Source organism: Mustela nivalis (assembly GCF_964662115.1).
Source record: "Mustela nivalis genome assembly, chromosome: 14".
Classification (NCBI taxonomy): Eukaryota; Metazoa; Chordata; class Mammalia; order Carnivora; family Mustelidae; genus Mustela; species Mustela nivalis.
The window spans coordinates 32938361-32957770 of record NC_139033.1 but is presented as its reverse complement, the minus strand read 5'-3'; the positions used below and the strand labels follow the sequence as shown (position 1 = coordinate 32957770).

Sequence of the window (19410 nt, the reverse complement as noted above, 5' to 3'; positions counted from 1 at the left end):
GACAGAGGCTTAACCCACTGAGCCACCCAGGCGCCCCCCAGGCGCCCCCCAGGTCCTGCTTTTCTAGGGACGCTAAAGGATAGCCGGCCCTCATCGCTTCAGTCTTCTTGTTATTCTGTGGAAGTTGGTGCACTTTTCAAACTCTGCTTGCTTTTTAAGATTTTCTCATTGTCTGGTTTTTAGCACTTCCTCTAGGACATGTTTGTAACTGTCTTTGACTGAATTCCACTTCTCAAGTCTGAATGCTGATACCTTTTAGGGTTAGAGAAGTCTAAGCCATGCTCTCTTCAGATACTGCTGCTGCCTGATTCTCTTGTTCTCTTTTCTGAGACCTGGATGAGTCTGGATGATAGACTTCTCACCGCGCCCCGCGCGTCTTGTCCCCTTCTCCCTGTGCTCTGTGTTTTCTTCCTCTCGGGGCTCCGGCCTCGTTTCTTCTGACCAGAGTTCCTCCTCGCAGACTCTGTTAGTCTCTTTCCATCCCTTGAGTTCTTACTTTCAGTTCCTTCTACAATTCCAGAGTTGAAATTTGGTTCTTTTTTATATTTTCCAAGATTCTTCCAAAAGGTCTCATCGTCCTGTAGTCAGTGACCTCTGAAGCACTGTTATTTTAAAGGCCCTGCTCAGTACCTCCCTTTCCTGGATTCTTTGAGTCTGTTTCTGTTACGTTTCTTTTAGTTTTCAGTCGTGTCCTCCTGTCCTTTTAACATGCCTTAGACATATGCAACTTTCAGTGATCCTCACCCTTTGGGGCTACGCTCCCCTGTGGGTGGTACAGGACAGCCATAGCAGAGAGTCTGAAGACCACGTGCGTTTGTTACTAATTTACGTAGAGAAAGGGATTAACCCTTAGATAGCTGTGTGATAGTCTTTTAATATAAACTATACTCCCCCCCCCCCCCGAGAGGTCACTAGGCATTATGTAAAAAAATAATATACTGAAGACAGAAAGAGTCACCAGAGCTTCTTCGTGCTGTGATGTAGTAGGCTCCATTATTGAGGGTAAATTTTCATACTTCTGTGAACTTTTCTGATAGCACTATTGGTACAAGTTGTTCTCCATTGGATGGGCTCACCATGCAATATTCCGAACAGAATGGAATTGTGGATTGGAGGAAGCAGAGCTGTACCACCATTCCGCACCCGGAGCACTGTGTGGCCTTAGCTGATCAGGTATTGGAGGGTTTTGTTTCTGTCCTTGCACATCGCTGCTCTAGACGAGTCGAGTCTTCTGTGCATTATTATCTCGGAGAGTGGAGTGTCAGGCGTTGAATGTAAATGTCGGATTACATGTAAATGTAACTGGAATATAAAGTCTGAACTCTTCTGAGGTCTGAAGGAATACCTTGAGATTGCCTTTATTGCTCAGAAATTTAGTACATTTTGATACAAACGCTGTCATGTTTATTCTGACTAGGGATACATTAAACGGTTTTGCCAACAAATTTTTTTTGCTTTTGAAGCAATTAGTCACATGTCAATCACCATCTTCCTGCTGGTGACATGAATTTGGAAACAGACCTTCCCTTGCAAATTGTTGGGGCACTTCCCCTGAGTCCTGACTGTCTTTAGGAAATGCCTGCTTTCTTAGGAGCTGGTGGAGGGAGAGTGCAGAATGCTATACATGTGTCCATGAGGTGGGGTCGCACTGAAGGCAGTGGGGAACTTACTCTGCAGATTGGGGGAGAACCACGTTCTTTCCAGAAAATAGATGGGTTAACCTGGTTTTTGTTTCTGGCCAATGCTCAGATCCAAATGTAGTAACCTTTACTGGAATGCGTTTTTACAAACTAAAGCATTGAAGCATATTTTGAGAAATTGCATGTTACCTTAGTCCTACTTAATGGCCATTTTCGGAGTCCATTTGATTATACCTTTTCTCTCGCTACTTCAGTGCCTACATCTTCTCTTCTTAAAGTTGACAAAACCGTTTGGAAGTTTTAACAACGTGAACTTTAAGAGAATACTGTTGAAGGTATAGCAACTACCAGTTTCTTGACTGTGTGTTATTTTGTGGTCAGAGGAAAGAATACAGGTCCATTTTAAAAGCAAAATAAAAAGTAGGTATTTTTCTTAGATTAATAATAAGTATTTATCAGAGAATGCACAGATTTTAGTGCTTCAGGTAGGTATCTTTAGGAAGTAGGTTAGAAATCAGAATTTATTAGAATGTTTGATCTCAGAAGGATAACTCCACACTGTGGTTTATTGTTAGTCTGTTTGATTTCTTTTTATTCTTTCCATTAGCATTCAACTGAGAAACGAGGCTTATCGTCAATAAATAAGAAGAAAGGAAAGCCACAAATAGAAAAGTAGGTTCAATGTAACGTTTCCAGTAATAGAAATTGGTAAGAAAGGCAACATGGGGGGGCCTGTTTAGTTGACATCATACAGATGGTATTTTTCGACTAGTTTTCCTCCTATTTTTACTTCAGGGCTTAATTTTTTTTTAAATTCAAAGTTATCAACAAATGCAAATGATTGAAATAAAGCTATTGCCAAATCTGCTCAGTTTGGAGAGGTTCAGAATTCTCAGATTAAAGGTGAATCTTGCATTTAGATTATAGCTTACTAAAATTTTTTTATTATAAAAAAATTGAGGGGAACTTTATTTTATTTATTTAAAAGTTTTGTTTATTTATTTGTCAGAAACAGAGAGCGCAAGCCCCGGGGGTGGGGGAAGTGACAGGCAGAGGGAGAAGCAGGCTCCCCACTGAGCAGAGAGCCCAAATCAGGGCTGATCCCAGGACCTTGGGATCATGACCTGAGCCACACAGGAGTCCCCGAGGGGCATTTTAGTAATACTACTTAACTGTGTTCTCTAGAGAAGCTTATAAAAAATGTCGCTAACGTGTATACTTTGGGTTTAGGGAGAAAATGAAGAAAACTGACAACAGATTGAATAGTAGAATAAATGGTATTAGACTCTCTACTTCTCAACATGCCCATGGTGGTTCTGTGAAAGGTAAGGAAGGAAGTTTTTCTGTTAAATACCCATCACCTAAATGTATTTAGCATGATACCCTTATAAAAGGTATTGGAGTGTTGTGTCAAATCTTGATACTCTACTTCACACTGATTGGAATTCGCACTGATGCGAACAGCAATGTCTGAATCAATGGCGTTAATTGAGGATGTAGGATTCAGCAATGGGGGTAAATGTTTCCTTTGCCACAGTTCTACTTACCACCTCCTCCTTCCTCTGGTAGCAACCGGCCCCTCACTTGTCTGCTTCTCAAGCCAGTCACTGCTGGAAGATCTTTTCTACCCTCGTGGAAACCTGTCCTTGTTCTTGTGTAAAGTCATTTTTTGGTTTCTTGTTGACATTTTCCTGTTCTACTGGCCACCCTTCATGGGGTTTTATGGAGCTTTAGGGGAATGCAGATACTCGGATTTTTATTGTGCTAGATTTGTCTACTTTCCATTTACCCACTTTTATTTTAAGGTTTCTTCACTTTTTTTGCTTTTGTATTCATTTGAGAAATATTCTTTCTGCTGGCTCAATGATAACTTTTCAAGGTCATGTTTACTATCAATAGGAAAGATAAAAGAGAATAAAGGGCCATAAACTGGTAGGAGAATGTTTTTTGTTCATGCGTGTACCTAACGCATTTGTTGAGTGGACTGTCTCACAAGTTAAGGGTTTTTTAGATGTAAATTTTATTCAAATAATAGCACGCTCAGTTGTGATACAACACGAATAACCAGAATATGTATTTTTAATGGAGTTTGCTTTTAAGCCAGCTATTTATTCAGAGAGACTGAAAGTTGATACAGGAAATAGAGTTACGTTTTGATCCTAAAATCATCTGGCCAACTCATTGAATTAGCCAACTGAACTGTCTTCAGGGGGAAAATGACATGGGAAAAAACCCCACGTTGTTGATGAGTTTATTGTAACACTTAGCTATCTTTGAGGTTTCCTGTGGTAGTGGCAGCTAAGAGGAGGAGGAAGAGCTAAAATAAGAACGACGAAAGGTCTCTGTCAGTGGATGGTTGGAAATGACTTCCGGCACATCTCCCTGTCTCTGGTTTTCCTCCCTCCAGCTCATTTTCTGCACCGCCCACATGTTTGTCTCCTAGATCACTTACCACGTTGGGTCATTTCCCAGTCGAAATTTGTGCCACCCTCAGAACATTGGTCTGTTCCTTGTCTCTCACGTAATGTGGGAACTGCTGCACCCCAAAGAAGCACACCACTCTTCCCTGCTCATTAGCTTCCTCTTTGCAGAGAAGTTCTGTGGACTTTGATCTCAGCCCAGTGTAGGTTTGACTGTTGTACTCCACTAGTTTTGTGAACGTGTGGCCTCTCCGAAGCCTTATTTTTCTCATTTGTAAAACAGGAGTAAGAACCTCTTTCCCTGGATTGTAAGAATTAAATATGGCTGCACGTGAAAAGCATTTCGCCACTGCTGAGCCCCTCGGTGCCCAGTAATTTAGTTCCTTTTCCCTATTCGAAGGTAATTAAGAACTTCTAAATAACATCCCAGCCTCCCAATTCCTTGGGCTCTTTATTTTCCAGTATTCTGAAAATATAACATCAGGATTTTTTTTTTAATTAAGATTAACCTTATTCTGTGTTACATACACTGTATGTAAAATCTCTAAATTTGCACTAATGTCAAATGTAGCTTGAATGTTTGCCGACTCCAATTAAAAAAAAAACAAAACACAGAACCCTCTATTTATTAATGTCTCTTTGAAACATTAGGGTATAAAGAAGGAATTACCTTTAAGCATTCGGTAAACTCAAAATATATTTAAGATTTTTTTCTTTATGGAAAAATCCTGCATGTCTTAAAGTGTAGAAACTGTATTTGAGTTGAAAATACCAGATCCTCTGATGGGGAGGTTGTCTGCATCTTTAAATAGCCAAGAGGAGTATTACTCATTTTTTATCTTAAAATTTAACTTCCATCTTGAGTAATAATACATTTATATAGTTCAATATTCTAAAGATACAAAAGGGAGCAAAAGAAGTTCCTTACTGCCTCCCTTCGTGTTGTGTCCTCCCCAAAAAGCAGGCATCCTATTTGTCATCTGTATTCTTTGCAGTATATTTGCTTTTAAAACATCTGTCCACCAAAAGGCTGCTTGCTTTACTTCATCTGCGCTGTTAAGAACTTTGTCCCACTGTATCACCTGTGTTTCTTCCACCCCGCTCTTCCGTTGTGGGTTGTGGCACCCGGAAGTTTGGAGGGGCTGTGAGATAGGTGACCTCTCAGTAGTTCTTTCAAGACATGTCAGAGACTTAAACATCTCCAGCTTCCTCTCATATGGTTCTGTCATCTGAAAGACCTACATACTTCTTAGGTCCACCCGAACTTCTGTTGGTTCAAACATACTAATAACCAGGATTTTTACTGTTAGACTAGAATAGGACAAGTTTTGAGGTTTTGTCTTCTTAATAGCATGCATAACCTTTTACCCTTTGAGAGAGAACAAATAAAAAAAAAAAGTATGCTTCTGTTCGAAAGTTCGGACAGTGGGTGGACTGTCCTTTGGCATAATTGTTTCAGCCTCCCCGTCCCCGCCTCCTGACTCCAGAGGATCACGTAATTCCTGATGAGAAAAGTTCACGACTCTGTGCCTTCTGGATCCTCGAAGAGAGGATTATGTTTAGTGTAGATTAATGTGTATAGCTCCTGAAAAACTGCAAATGATTATGTTTGACAGTTTGGTGATGAGAGTATTTACTAGCTACGTAATCTAGAGTGAATCATTCTATAAATTGGCATTTGGAGAAATAGCCACTCTTTTTTTTTTTTTTTTTTTAAACCCATTCCAGAACTTCGGCTTTGAAGTTTCAAAGACTCCACTGGGGTTTCACTGTCTGAGTTTTAGTGAGCAAATCTCAGCTCATCCTACTCCAGGGGCTCTCTTTTAGCATACATTTCTGGTGTGAGAACTGTCCTTGGATCTTTGAGTCCCTCAGTAGAATTGTTCATTTCGTTCATTTTGCTGCTTGAGATATTTATATGCGTGATTTGCGCACACGCCACAGTGGTATAGGTTTTACTTTGATCAGTCCAGTTTGGTGCCGGGCTGTTTGGCCGCCATGGCGCATTAGATGGTCTTCTGATCACGTGTTGGTTCGCATGCCTTTCCTTAGTCATGTTGTGACTGGTAATGCAGAACCTATTACCATGCGTAAGTACCCTCCAGCTTACTTTTCTGTAAAACTAATACTTGCCCAAGTCACTCCTCTGCCACTCTTAGAGGCTCATGAGATTTTGTGCCGTTTTCCTTTGGCAGTTTGGCCTTTTATTGCCCAAAGGGAATTGCAGCATCTGCATTCTTAATGACTTTATTCTTTAGTATCTCCTTACCATTGGAGTGGGTGGGCTAGGCTAGGTCATCCTTAACCGTACTAACTCTGTTATAAATTGAATACCTTCAGAGGACACAGATTAGTCAGCTAACTAGTTCATTATTACACAAACCATATCTTTTTTCTAAAACATATTTTGTCCAAGCAGTTACCTTTTACTGCTTCTACCAGGTTGCCATAGAAATGGTTCACTCATCTATATAATTCCGAAATGCCTCCAGAACTCCTTATGTGTGGATTTGTACACTAAACACATGTTGAGCGCTTGCTGCAAGGCAGAAACTATGTTAGCTGCTGAGTTTACAGAAATGAATAGAAGAGTTATCTAAGTTTGCTCCAGTGCAGGAATGTCTAATACTAGGTATACTAATAATCTTTCCTCTGTGCCCAAAACAGATATGACTAATTGATCATGACAAGTTCTGTACTATACCCCCTACCCCACCTCGATGTGCGCCTGTTTTCTGGGCAGAACTCAAGGGGCTACTCAGTCTAGATGGGAAGCATTTGAGTCTTTAAATACTCAGGCACAGTGATTTCACTGAATAAGCATTTTTGGCAGTCAGTTCTATTCTTGAATTCTATTAAAGAATGTATTTTCCAATAAGCTCTGAGAAGCTAAAATATCTAGACTTAGATAACGGCTTCATATGCTAGGACTGAGCAGTCACTACAAAGAAACTAAACTCTGATTTTTTAAAAAGCCAGTAAGATTGACTTGTTCCCTCTGCTTTTATTTGAAGAATGTATTTGTTATTGTTATTTTCAATTAAAATTGTATTTTAATAATGAATTTTTACCTGGGTCGAGGACCAGCTTTTTAGGTGTTTGTAGACAAACTGAAAGAAAAAAACTTTTATAGCTGTAACTAATTCTAATGGTTCAATTTAGCTACTTAACATGATTTTTAAAAACTAGAATTGTTATTTTTAGATGTGAATTTGGACATTGGATCTGGACATGACACATGTGGAGAAACCTCTTCAGAGAGTTACAGTTCTCCTTCTAGCCCACGACATGATGGAAGAGAAAGCTTTGAAAGTGAAGAAGAAAAAGACAGAGGTTTGCTCTCTGGAAGGGAAGTGGGGGTGGCAGAGGAAAATGTATATTGTCTCTTAAAATCAGTCAGACATACATAATTTTATGTTTCTATAAATGTCATTATTGATTTTAAATTTAACTGGTATAAAGGGTGTCTTATAGACCACTGACTTGGCAGTTCCTAGCAGTGTTGATTTTTTTAAAGCTTTATTTCCCTGCATATGAAATTAAGTAGAAAGAAAACAGTCATAATAAAATAAAGAGTTCAGTGTAGAAAAATTAAAAATGTGTGTGTTGCTGGAAGTACTTATTTATGATATCCATATCTTCTTAATGGATTGATCCTTTTATCATTATAAAATATCTTTTTTGTCTCTAATAACAGTTTTTGTCTTAAAGACTATTTTATCTGAGAATAATACAGCACTCTAGCTCTTTTAGGTATTATTTATAGTGTACTTCTTTTTCTGTCTTTTTACTTTAAGCCTATTCATGTCTTTGAATCGGAAGTGTATCTCATAGACAGCGTGTAGTTGGATTATGGCTTTTTAGCCATTTGCCCATCTCTGCCATTTGAGTGGAATGTTTAATCCATTTAATTTTACTGTAATTGCTGATAACATAGGATTCACATCTGCCATTTTGCTATTTATTTTCTGTATGTATTATGTTTTTAATTCTTCCTTAAACAGAAGCTCAGAGTCAGCCAAAAGTAAGAATGTAGGGCTTTCTCAGGTCTGTCCTGGGCTTACATACAGCTCAAGATATGAGTATGGCCTTTTAAGATTTTTAGGAATATGTGGAAGCTTTTCAAAACTCCTTGTGGACATCTCATTCTTCGTTTTTTTTTTCTTTTAAAGTTTTTTGGTCACGCTCTTGTTAGCCCCAAGTGGTAATGCTGCCTGAGGCAGCCAAGTTGTTAAACATTTGCTGCTGGTTGATTGTGACAAATGCCGCGTGGGTAAGCAGCTGTTAACAGAGTGAGGTCTAATTGCTAGGCCAATAGTGACAGCTCTTTGGGGATGGGGCTTTTAGATAGCTCCAAATGCATGCTTTTTCTAGTGGCTGCTAGTTTTATAAAGCTACTGTAGCTGCAAAACTTTTCCTTTATAAAGCTACTTCTGAACTGGAGAAAATATACAGGAAATAGGGCAAGGTAAAATGCCACAGTGCTTGCTCTTCCTAAGAGAGTCAGTAGCTTTTCTGCAATAAACACTCCTCAGGTTGCTGCAAGCCTTTAGTTAATTTCTAGAGTTCTGAAAAAGTTGATTTTGACAGTTTTTGCCAGGATTCTTGTTCCTTTTATGCAGAAGTGAAGTGAGAACCTTACCCTACCATTCTGGAAATGAGATCTCAAAAATGTATATATCGAATGAGGATATAATTCTTTACACATGATAAACACATCTGGTAACATCTTGGTTATAAATATCTGATTAGGAACATTTTGGTTATTTGACGGTTATAAGATGTACCCATGCTAGTGAGAAGTATTAACTGATTTCTCTTGGGCCACAAAGTATTTGTGTAAATATTCCCACCACAGTATTTCAGCCATATGTGGCTTCTTGCTGGGCAGGGTATAGCTTTCCCAGACCTTTGCTCCTGTGTTAGAGTATCAGGTCATGTCTTAGGGAGCTACAGCAGGAGTGCTCCTGCATCACGATGTGCACTCACAGCTCGTCTCGACTGTGCAGTTGTTCTGAAGCCCTACCAAGGCAGCATGTAGTGACTCGACCGCGAGTTCTCATCGGAGGCAGCACTGTTTCTGATCTGCACTTTGCTAACAGAAAAGAAAAAAAAAAATGGGCTGCCCACAGCTCTTAATGAAGGTTAAATGAGAGCATTTTTATGCCTTTTCCAGGATAGATAGGCTTTCAGTGTGCTTCAATTCACATGCTCTGCTTGATTCTGTGGGATTTGCCAATAATCCGGGGGTTCTTGAGCTAACAGTGCACATTTGGCCCCTTGGTCAGAATTGGGAAGAGCACATCTGTGCACCCAGATTACTTTGCAACCTCCCTTTCCTGCCGTCCAGTAGAGCGAATTGGCAGCTTGGATGGAGGAACTTGCCATTTTCAGATAGGCCCGATTTTCAAGTGACTCAGTTGAGCCTTCCCTAAATGAAGAATCATTTGGAATGTCTAAAACCAGCAGGGGGAAATATATCCACTGTGGGAAAAAGCTTTAATCATTTTTAGAATTTTGAGTGCATGAAAAGGTTGCTTTAAAAAGCATGTGACTTTGTTGTTCTGTTGCTCATAATGGGGTTTTGTTTTGAGACTTCCTACTTTTGAAAGCCAGTGCAGAAAAGGGAGAGACCATCTCTCATTAGCTAGAGGAGTCCCTACAATATTCAGAAAACCACTTGGGATTGTTTAAACTCATAGGGCCATTTGCCATGACTTGAGATTTAAAGAAAGCCCAGTTCATACAGAAATGTAGTTAACCACCTGAAAAATGATCTGTCTTCTTTGGACTTAAATGTTGGTCTTTGTGTATTCCTATGATGTTACAGAACAGATAAAATGCCTTGAATAAGTTACTAACTTTTGGATACATTTTGTTTTGAAGTGTTTAGGGAAGAAATACCTCAGTTACTCAGGGAAGTTTATGCTAGAATCACTTACTCATATATTGAAACTCTTCTTCCTAAATTGTTATAATCGGTTCAGTAACACTGTTGACATCCTTTGTCATTAAGCAGGTTCTGTTTAACTTTTCTTGAGAAAGACTACTAGTATGATTTGTTTTTAGTATTGTTTCAGAAGTTTTTAACATCTTTGCTGAGTATTGCTAGCAGTTACCTTAATGTGTAAACATTTTTCAGTATATGATGCAGTTCTGCCTGTATTTATGAGCAAAAAAAAAAAAAAAAGTTAAAATAGGCACTACATTTAATTGTATGGTTTCTCTACGAATTACTGCAGTATCTGGGTTTATAATACCTACCTGTTGTGGTCTAGACCTTACCTTTTGCCCTCTTTATACCAGAAGTCAAGACACCCAAGGGAAGTCTAGATTGAAGCTATTTCTACATACAGCCCTAAGAGCAGATTGCAGCAGTAATACCATGTAAAGTGTAATTTTGGATTTGCCACTTTGCTGTTTTGCCACGGGAGAAATGGCGGCACTCTTGTGTTTATCTCGCTGCTTGTGCTCCAGCACCATTTGGTCTATGACTATCCTAGGGGCTTTAAATGTTCTTTTTCCCACTGAAATATGTCAGAGTACGAATATTTACCAGATATTTATTCCATTCTCTTCCGTTCCCTAGTGCTGGATGCCTGGGTGAAGGATAGTCTTGTAACTGAGCTCCTTTAAATGGCATCATGTGTGTGAGACCCATGTGAAGACCTTGGGTTTGGCAGTGCAGAATACAGATCAAGTGCATTGCTTAAAATTGATTAAAGTTAAAAAGACCCAATCCTTTTCTTAGTAATGTGATATTAAATAAAGCTCTCTGTTTATGTTGTGCTTCATTCAGTCTCCAGTTAACTTTTTGTTGCTTATCTTTCCATGGTTTGGTTTTGTTTGTTTGTTGTTGTTGTTGTTGTTGTTTTTGTAAAGACTTCATCTTTTTAGAGCAGTTTTTGGTTTACGATAAAATGAAGAGGGAGGTACTACAGAACTTTCCCCTGTACTGCCACCGCGTAGACAGTCTGCCCCATTAATCACTAGCACTCACTGGAGTGGTGCACTTTTTACCGAGCATGAACATCCGTTGACACGTTATTATCACCCAGCGCCCACAGTGACCTAAGGGTTCATTCTTGGTGGTTACACCTTCAGTGGCAGTGGACGAATGTATAATGTCTTATCACCACCCCGAAAGCCCCCTGTGCTCTGCCTCTTCGTCTCTGCCCTCAACTCCCCACCCCTGGCGTCCACTGGTCTTTTTATTGTCACCGTAGTTTTGCCTTTAACAGAATCTCTATATTTCTTAAATGAAGTCCATAGGAAGTAAAAAATTAAATGAAGTTCAACTTGGTGGTCAGGAAACTGAGGGACATATCTCCTCCAGTTATAAACTTCAGAGTTCATTTTAGATACACTTAAAATTTGGGGCACCTGGGTGGCTCAGGCGGTTAAGGGTCCGACTCTTGATCTCAGCTCAGGTCTTGATCTCAGGGTCATGAGTTCGGGCCCCACACTGGGCTCCACTCTGGGCATAGAAGCTACTTTTAAAAAAATAAAATGTAAAATAAAAGTTAAAAAAAAAGATAAAATTTATTTCTAGCAAGGGATGGGAGTGATGCATGCTTTAACATCTATTTATATGTTTCCCTTAGACACAGACAGCAATTCTGAGGATTCTGGGAATCCGTCAACAACCAGGTTTACAGGCTATGGTTCTGTCAACCAGACCGTCACTGTCCAGCCACCTGTTCAGATTGCTTCATTAGGAAGCGACAACGGAGGCCTTTTAGAAGATCCCCTAACCGCACCCAAGTATCAGCATATTTCTTTTATGCCAACTTTACACTGTGTCATGCACAATGGTGCCCAGAAGTCTGACGCTGTTGTTCCTCCACCCAAATCTGCCGATGGCAAGACAATAGGGATGCTCGTTCCCAGTCCTGTTGCTATTTCCGCAATAAGGGAATCCACAAATTCTACCCCTGTTGGAATCCTGGGGCCAACAGCTTCTACTGGAGAATCCGAAAAACACCTTGAATTACTGGCTTCCCCTTTACCTCTTCCGTCAGCCTTCCTCCCCCACAGCAGCGCCCCCGCTTTACACCTCACAATCCAGAGGCTAAAGTTGCCACCCCCACAGGGGTCTTCAGAGAGTTGCCCAGTTAACATCCCACAGCAGCCCCCCGCGAGTCTGAGCATTGGATCACCAAACACTGCCTTTCTTCCTGTCCACAGCCCAGGTAGTTTTCCGGGATCTCCTGTTGCTACCACGGACCCCATCACAAAATCTGCATCCCAGGTGGTAGGACTCAATCAAATGGTGCCTCAAATCGAGGGAAACACGGGGACCGTCCCTCAGCCTACCAATGTGAAGGTAGTTCTTCCAGCAGCCGGCCTGTCAGCCGCCCAGCCACCAGCTTCCTACACCTTGCCCGGCTCGCCCCTCGCCGCCAGCGTGCTGCCCAGCCAGAGCTCCAGCGTGCTCAGCCCGGCGGCCACGTCGGCCCCGTCGGCGGGGGCGGGCCTCAGCCAGGCCCCGCCCGCCGGGCCGCCCGCCGTCCCCACCCACACCCCGGGCCCCGCCCCCAGCCCGAGCCCCGCTTTGACACACAGCACTGCGCAGAGTGACAGCACGTCCTACATCAGTGCGGTGGGAAACACGAACGCTAACGGGACGGTGTTGCCGCCGCAGCAGGTGGGCTCGGGCCCTTGCGGGTCGTGCGGGCGCAGGTGCAGCTGCGGGACCAACGGGAGCCTGCAGCTGAACAGCTACTACTATCCCAACCCGATGCCCGGACCGATGTACCGAGTCCCGTCGTTCTTCACTCTGCCGTCCCTCTGCAATGGCAGCTACCTCAACCAAGCACATCAGAGCAACGGAAACCAACTTCCTTTCTTTCTGCCTCAGACTCCGTACGCAAACGGGCTGGTGCATGACCCGGTCATGGGGAGCCAAGCCAACTACGGCCTGCAGCAGATGGCGGGCTTCGGGAGGTTCTATCCCGTCTACCCGGCACCGAACGTAGTTGCCAACACGAGCGCTTCGGGGCCCAAGAAGAACGGGAACGTGTCATGTTACAACTGTGGCGTGAGCGGACACTACGCACAGGAGTGCAAGCAGTCGTCCATGGAGGCCAGTCAACAAGGTAATCATGAGAGCTCCCAGAGGACTTGTTTTTGAGTGTGCCCGTTTCTCCCTGCCTTACTGAGCACGGTGGCCCCGGTGTGGCAGAAAGAGCTGGTGTGTGTTCCTTTATGGGTGTTGTGCTTTCGGTAACGAATCCCGAAATGCAAGTGGGAAGACCTAGTGTAGACCCAGGGCACGCAGCGCAAGGAAGGGGAGAGGAATTCAGTTTCCAAGGAAAGCATAAAACCGCTGAGGCACTTTGGAAGGAGTACCATGGGGATTTGCGTTATATATGTCAAATCTCTTGCTTGCAGCACTTTTTTTTAAAGCTATAATCCTGTTGCCTAGAGTAAGCAGACTTTTCAGATACTGAAGATGTAGGAAGTCACGTGGTCCTCTGACAACGTGTGATTTCTAGTTTCTCTGGAGTGGATCGGTGCCTGGACAGCTGGCCTCACACACATTCCCTCATGCCCCCTTTCCCTCCCAGCAGATGCTTCCCAAAAAAAAAAAAAAAAAATGCTGTTGCATTTTAAGGGACAAAATATTTAAGCACTGGTCTGGGAATAAGGGAATTATTTGAACTCTGTTTAATGTTATTACCACCAGAAACAAGAAAACGTTCTTAGATGAGTCTGCGTAAGACCGCACATTCAGCGGAGACACCAGACTGTTCTTTTTCGCCTGGATTTGGCTTTTGTCGTTTTGCCAAATCTCACCCCCCCCCACACACACACACATACACACACAAAAAGCTTGAATTGTGAGTGTATACTTGGCATTTTTACAGGAAGGTCGAGTTTGATAGCTTTAGGTTGAGCTTAAAGCACAAACTTCATACTGCTTTTTGAAGGTAGTTTATTTCCCCGTTTTGGAATCGTAGTAGTGCGGAGGATGCTGCCTTCTGCCGAGCATGCCGTTTGCTGTCTTGTGGTTTGTGATGCCTTGCCTTGTAAGCAGTGACTTAGCAGTTCTGTTTTCCCGTTTTAGGCACTTACAGACTGAGATACGCACCTCCCCTCCCCCCTTCTAATGATACGTTGGATTCTGCAGACTGAAACAAGTAAAGCTTGACTGCTTAATACCCTGACGTGTTGGGGAGTCATGGTGGGGTGTGGAGGGGAGGAAAGGAAAGGTATTTTGTTTGTGTTTCTTTGTCTATACATTTCCTAGATTTCTATGCAGTTTGGACTTTTCATTTCTCTTGTACCGATGTCCAAAACAAAAAAGAATGCATTGCTTTTGAGCCTCTGGTCTCCTGGTTCAACAACAGGCTTATCTGTATGATACATGTCATTTAAACCTCCAGACAAACTATCAAAAGGAAAATGTTTGCTTTTTTTTTTTTTTACACTGAATACTTGCTGTGTGCAATGTTTACTGAATCTTTAAAACTGTGTATTTGACCTTTTTTTACAACACTGGTGATAGTCATATGGTTTTGAAAAAGAGAAACTTTGCTTCTTCCGCACTCTTCTCACTTTCACCCTAAAGGACACACATCACCCCGCCACCCTCCTTCCAGTGACCCGTGGCCAGGGCAGTTGGCCACGCATCGGTCTACACTTCCATGACCTGCCCTTCCTATAAATTGAGGGTGGAATGTTTCACCTTCCTGTGAAAGGACACATCAAGTCCCCTGAACTGTGTGTATATATGTACCGAACAGCATCCCGTAAACACATATATGCAGTGCTTGTGGTCCAAATAAAAATTAAAGTTAGTGGAAGAGAGTGGAAGAAGTAAAACCATATGAAACAAAAAAAAATACGAAGTCTGAAGAGGACAAAGAGCTTTTTCTTATAAAAAAGAAAATAATAATAAAAAAATAAAAACAAAACAAAAAACCCAAAAAACTTTTTACTTCATCATACTTTTTTAGCCTGTTGCTTCAGAGAGACATAATAAAGTAAACAAACTAGTGTGAGTGTTGTTCTGTGTGTCTGTGTGTAATGAAAGTCGACAGCCGATCTTACTTGTAGTCTACCACTGTGTCGTGCTAAAGAGACACTACCTGAGTAAAGAGTTCTTCTTTTCTCACACCAACTGTAGCAGTGTTACGTTGTGTTTAAAAATGTGTATGGTTTATTGCAATCTGAGCAGAAGCTGTGGTTTCTGCAAAAGTCAGGTTTGTTCCCTAACCCGTCTCTCGTAGCAAAGTCACTTTGATAAGTTTACCACTATGCTTGATTATAATGTGAAAGACTGAATTCTGAGTGTGTAAAGATGGTATTAATCATGTCAGTGTCATGTCACTAAGTTTAATGCTGCTGTTTTAAAAAAAAAAATTTTTTTTTAAAGCCAATCTATGTACTAAATTGCTTCCAGGTAATTTTTGATTTCCTAAAGTGCACTGAGATTATCTGGAAGACTGGGTGTATTTTTGGAACTGCTGCGTTCAACAGCAGTGAGCAACTACCACTGTATAGTCTGAGATAAGGGTCGGGCCGGTTTCGTTTTCCCATTCCTCAGTACGGAGCAGAAGGGATAGGTTTTTGTTGTGTGGAGTAACGTCGGTGTACAGCAGAGGGACTTAAATATTTGGTCTTGGTGCAGAAGCCTAACAGATTGCTAGATAAAAGGAAAAACTTGAAGACAAAAGAAGCTTCATTTAATGCTTCCTAGGTAGCATTTATATTTATAGCAGCAATGTACATTTTGAAACTAATTTTCAGGGTGGGAGCTAAAGGGGAAAGGGGCGGGGGGATGCAGGGGTAGATGAAAGCTTTAATTTAAAAAGAAAAGTTCAAGTAAAGGAAATTATTTTGATTAAATATATTTTATTTGATCTGGGTATTTTTGGACCACATTATTAAATTAATTGTTAAGCTGCAGTTGAGTTGTTCCGGTGAGAGTTTTGATAAGCCACGTGCGGACCGCATTGTGAATCCCTTGCCAGTTGTACTTCATGGAGCTTATTTTATGATTTAAAATACTGTACTGTACATAGGAGGTATGTTACCTTCTCCTTATTTGTATGTTTACCATATACTTTGATATTTGAAATGTTATGTACTGGAAAGGCCACTTATATTTCTAGAACAGATTGGATTTTATGCAACCCTTTTTCCTTGAATTAACAGCAATAAAAAAAATGAAAAACAGCTTAAGAATTGTGGTTTATTGCACCTTGTGTTAAAGTGAAGGGAGGAGGACCGCACACGTGGTGATTTGATTTTTTCTTTTTAAAGAATCACCCCATTACCCCTGTAATGTGGGGCGGTGAATCCCCAAGTTTTTTGTTTGTTTGTTTTTTTACCATTTGGATGTTCTTGAGTTTCTTCCCCGCCCCCCACGCGCCAGTCTTACTCTGTAGGTCGCCTGTGTGACACTGGAAGGAGAGCCTGTGTTTCTGGCCCCGGGGCCTGCGCTGTGTGCCCAGGGCTGTTTCCGATGGAGGCTCCCCTCCCCGCAGGTGCAGGGGACCTGATTTACTCTCTCGGATTTACGACGATTGTGTTTTCCAGGCAGCTGTGAGGACAGTATGGAGTAGCTTGTGTCCCCCCCGGTTCTGTCTTCTCCAACCCAGTCTCTAGTCCGTTTCTGCACACGGAGTAATTCACAGGGAGCCTCTGGCCTCGCGGGGGTGCACAGCTCGGTCCCGCCTAGCGGTGGTGACCCGGGGCCGACCCAGACCCCTCCGGCCCTCCCCCAGCACTCCCAGCCGTGGGCGCGCAGGGGCTCGGGTGCACGAGGCAGGACTGGTGGCCCAATTGTCCGGAGCCACCTTCTGAGTGTTCCCTCCCTCCGGGCCCATTCGGACAGTGGGTTTGCGCAGCCGCTGGAGCCGGCTCCCCCCTCAGCCAGCAGATGCACCTGCGCTCGGGCCCTCGTGAGGAACCGCCTGCCAGTTAGTGCCCAGCCCACCCGTGTTGCCACCTGTGTCCCCTGCCTGTCCCTTGTCCCTTCTCCTCCTTCCTCCGCTGCCCCAGGAGCCCACTGTCTGAAACTGGATTGTGGCCCGACGCCGTCTAACCCCCTCGCCCCTTCCGCCCTCCTCCCCGCACCACACTGGCTCGCTCTCTCCTGAGCTTCGCAGAAAAGGCCGCTCGCGGGTAGTCTTCTGTGACTGTCCCTGCTCATCGGGTGTGGCGGGCCTGATGTCGCGCGGTTTATTCATGTTCACTACCTTGCAGAGGGGAAAAGCGCACACGCACAGTGTAGCCGTTCTGTCCACTTCTGTCCACACTCGGGCGGTTTTCGATTCTTGCTCCCGCGGGCGCGTTTTGGCAGGGTGTCCCGGCTCGTGCGTGCGACGGTTCTCCAGGCTTCAAATCCAGGAGTGCCAGTGCCGGGCTGTAAGCCCTACCCAAATCCTCAGTTTTCCAGGACTTTGCCAGATCGTTTTCCGAGAGTTTGCGCTCACGCGGACCGCATCCCCGCACAGTCCGTAGCGACACCCTCCCGGGCGGACGCGGTGGCACCCCGGAAGGCTCGGCTCGCGGGAGGCCGGCGAACGGTGGCTCTGTGCAGGGAGTGTGCAGAGGGCCGGGCCCTGAGGGTCCCCGTGTGGCGGGGGCACGGGATCGTAAGGGACAGTGTTTGGTGGCTGGGGCGGGAGGAGGAGATGAAGGCAGGTGTGGGAGAGGGAACATTCTAGAAGAGGTGTGAGGTTTGTGGTTCAAGAGATAAACCAGACTCAGGCTGGAGGTTTTGAAGCTGATGGAAGGCTACATTGGAAGTTTCCCGGTTTTCAGTAGAGGAGGAACATGTTGACTCTGGTATTTACAGAAACTTGGCTGGTGGAGGCGGGAAGGTCTGGCCGTTCGGAGACTGGTTAGGGTGTGGGTGAGGCAGGAGGAGAAGCAGGGCCAGAGGAGGCAAGTGGAAGGAACCTGGGGCCTCTTGAGTTTCATTTTCCCCAAAGAGAAAACGAGACTGTATTTTAATATAAGCAAAAGGCCCAACTTTGGGAAATAGCACCAAGAAGGCACTTGGATGCCTGTTGAATTTGCTTTTGAGGACCAGGAGGATGGAGGTTGTCGGCGAGGAGACCTGAAGGCGGGAAAGAGCAGAGTCCGGGAGGAGGGCGGCAGGTCTGCTCCTTTGGGTGGCGAAGGACCTAGCAACATGGTTCGTTCTTATGTTGCGATGAGCTACTTCAGCTCTGTCCACTGACAAAAACCAAAATATTCCTTGTCCTCAAAAATCAGCTCTCGTTGGAGAGCTTACCAAATGACGGCGGCCCTGGGCTGAGTGGCCCAGTCCCGATTATTTGACACTGGAGTAGAAGGCAAATCCACATTTACTTTTTTATGTAAGTGCTAAAAATCACATCTTTCTGAGAAGGTTCCATAAAGATTAAAGCACAGTGTAAAATAATCTTTTTTTTTTTTTTTTTTTTGACAGGTAGCATCTAGTACTTAAGAGCGTTGTCCATTTGAGCTTGGAAGACACCTTTTTTCAATTCTACATACTGATTACAAAAGATCTCTAAGGTTAAGGCCGTGAAACCAAATGGAGGCAAGCTGGGGCAGTAGCTCAACCCCATAACCCTTCGATCACTTCATCTCAAAAGAATAAAGAAAAATGCTGACTTTCCCCACCCCGGCGCCCCACAGGAGGGCCCATTTATTTTCAGGGAAATGAGGTGTGGGGGAATGAGGAAGACATGGTCACCGCGTCTCTGGACCTTCCTGGCATGGTGGGGGACTGGCGGCTGGGGGAGGGGTGTCGGGGGACCAGCTATGACGAGAATGGACTCTAGTGTCCAAGGGCTGAGAGGCAGGGGTCCACTCGAGGTCCCCTTTACACTGATCGTGCACAGAGGGCAGCACTGTCCTTTCCCAGAGAACGCCCGTTAGCACATTTTGGCCGGCGCGGTCTGGATGCCGAAGGCCGGTCCGACATCAGCATTGCATCACTGCTTACAGTTTGCAGCTCTTGTGCTCATAACATGCAAAAGTGACTTTCCCGGCCGTACCTTGAGACATGAACCAAATTCTTAAATTCTTCTTTTGAAAAATGAGAGGCCTCTGGATGGGAGTGGGGACACGTTGCCTGAGCTGTGTGCGTGTGTGCAGACTCTGTCCATCTTGGGAGCACAGGCCTGGAGGCTTCCTCCTGTCTGCTCTGGAAGTTGGGGCACATCACTATGGAGGCATCGGAGACCCTCCACCCGGCAGTGTACCCCTTGGGCAGTGACTGCAGTTCTCCGTCACCAGCGCTCTTACCCCCAGGTCCCATTTTGCTCACTTGGAATTGGGGTGGGGTGGGGGCGTGCGGTGGGGGAGCTGGGTGGTTCTTCATTTTTTTTTTCTTTTTCTTCTTG

The 19410-nt window shown here is 43.8% G+C and overlaps 1 protein-coding gene across 5 annotated transcripts in view; it reads left to right on the top strand.

Annotated features, from left to right (window-relative positions):
* ZCCHC2 (zinc finger CCHC-type containing 2) overlaps window positions 1-19410 on the top strand; it is a 67424-nt gene that overhangs the window by 41617 nt on the left and 6397 nt on the right. For 2 of the 5 annotated variants that reach the window (XR_014303089.1, XR_014303090.1), the window contains exons 9-15: window positions 1038-1173; window positions 2248-2312; window positions 2871-2965; window positions 7265-7393; window positions 11665-13158; window positions 14130-14274; window positions 18489-19318. Coding sequence is in view for 1 of the 5 variants with exons in the window: in XM_082700169.1 (XP_082556295.1) it covers window positions 1038-1173; window positions 2248-2312; window positions 2871-2965; window positions 7265-7393; window positions 11665-13158; window positions 14130-14197 (1987 nt within the window). In the remaining 4 variants the exon portion in view is untranslated. Of the gene's footprint in view, window positions 1-1037; window positions 1174-2247; window positions 2313-2870; window positions 2966-7264; window positions 7394-11664; window positions 13159-14129; window positions 16244-18488; window positions 19319-19410 lie in introns of those variants that run through there. The other 3 variants (XR_014303088.1, XR_014303087.1, XM_082700169.1) reach the window with 3 other exon arrangements.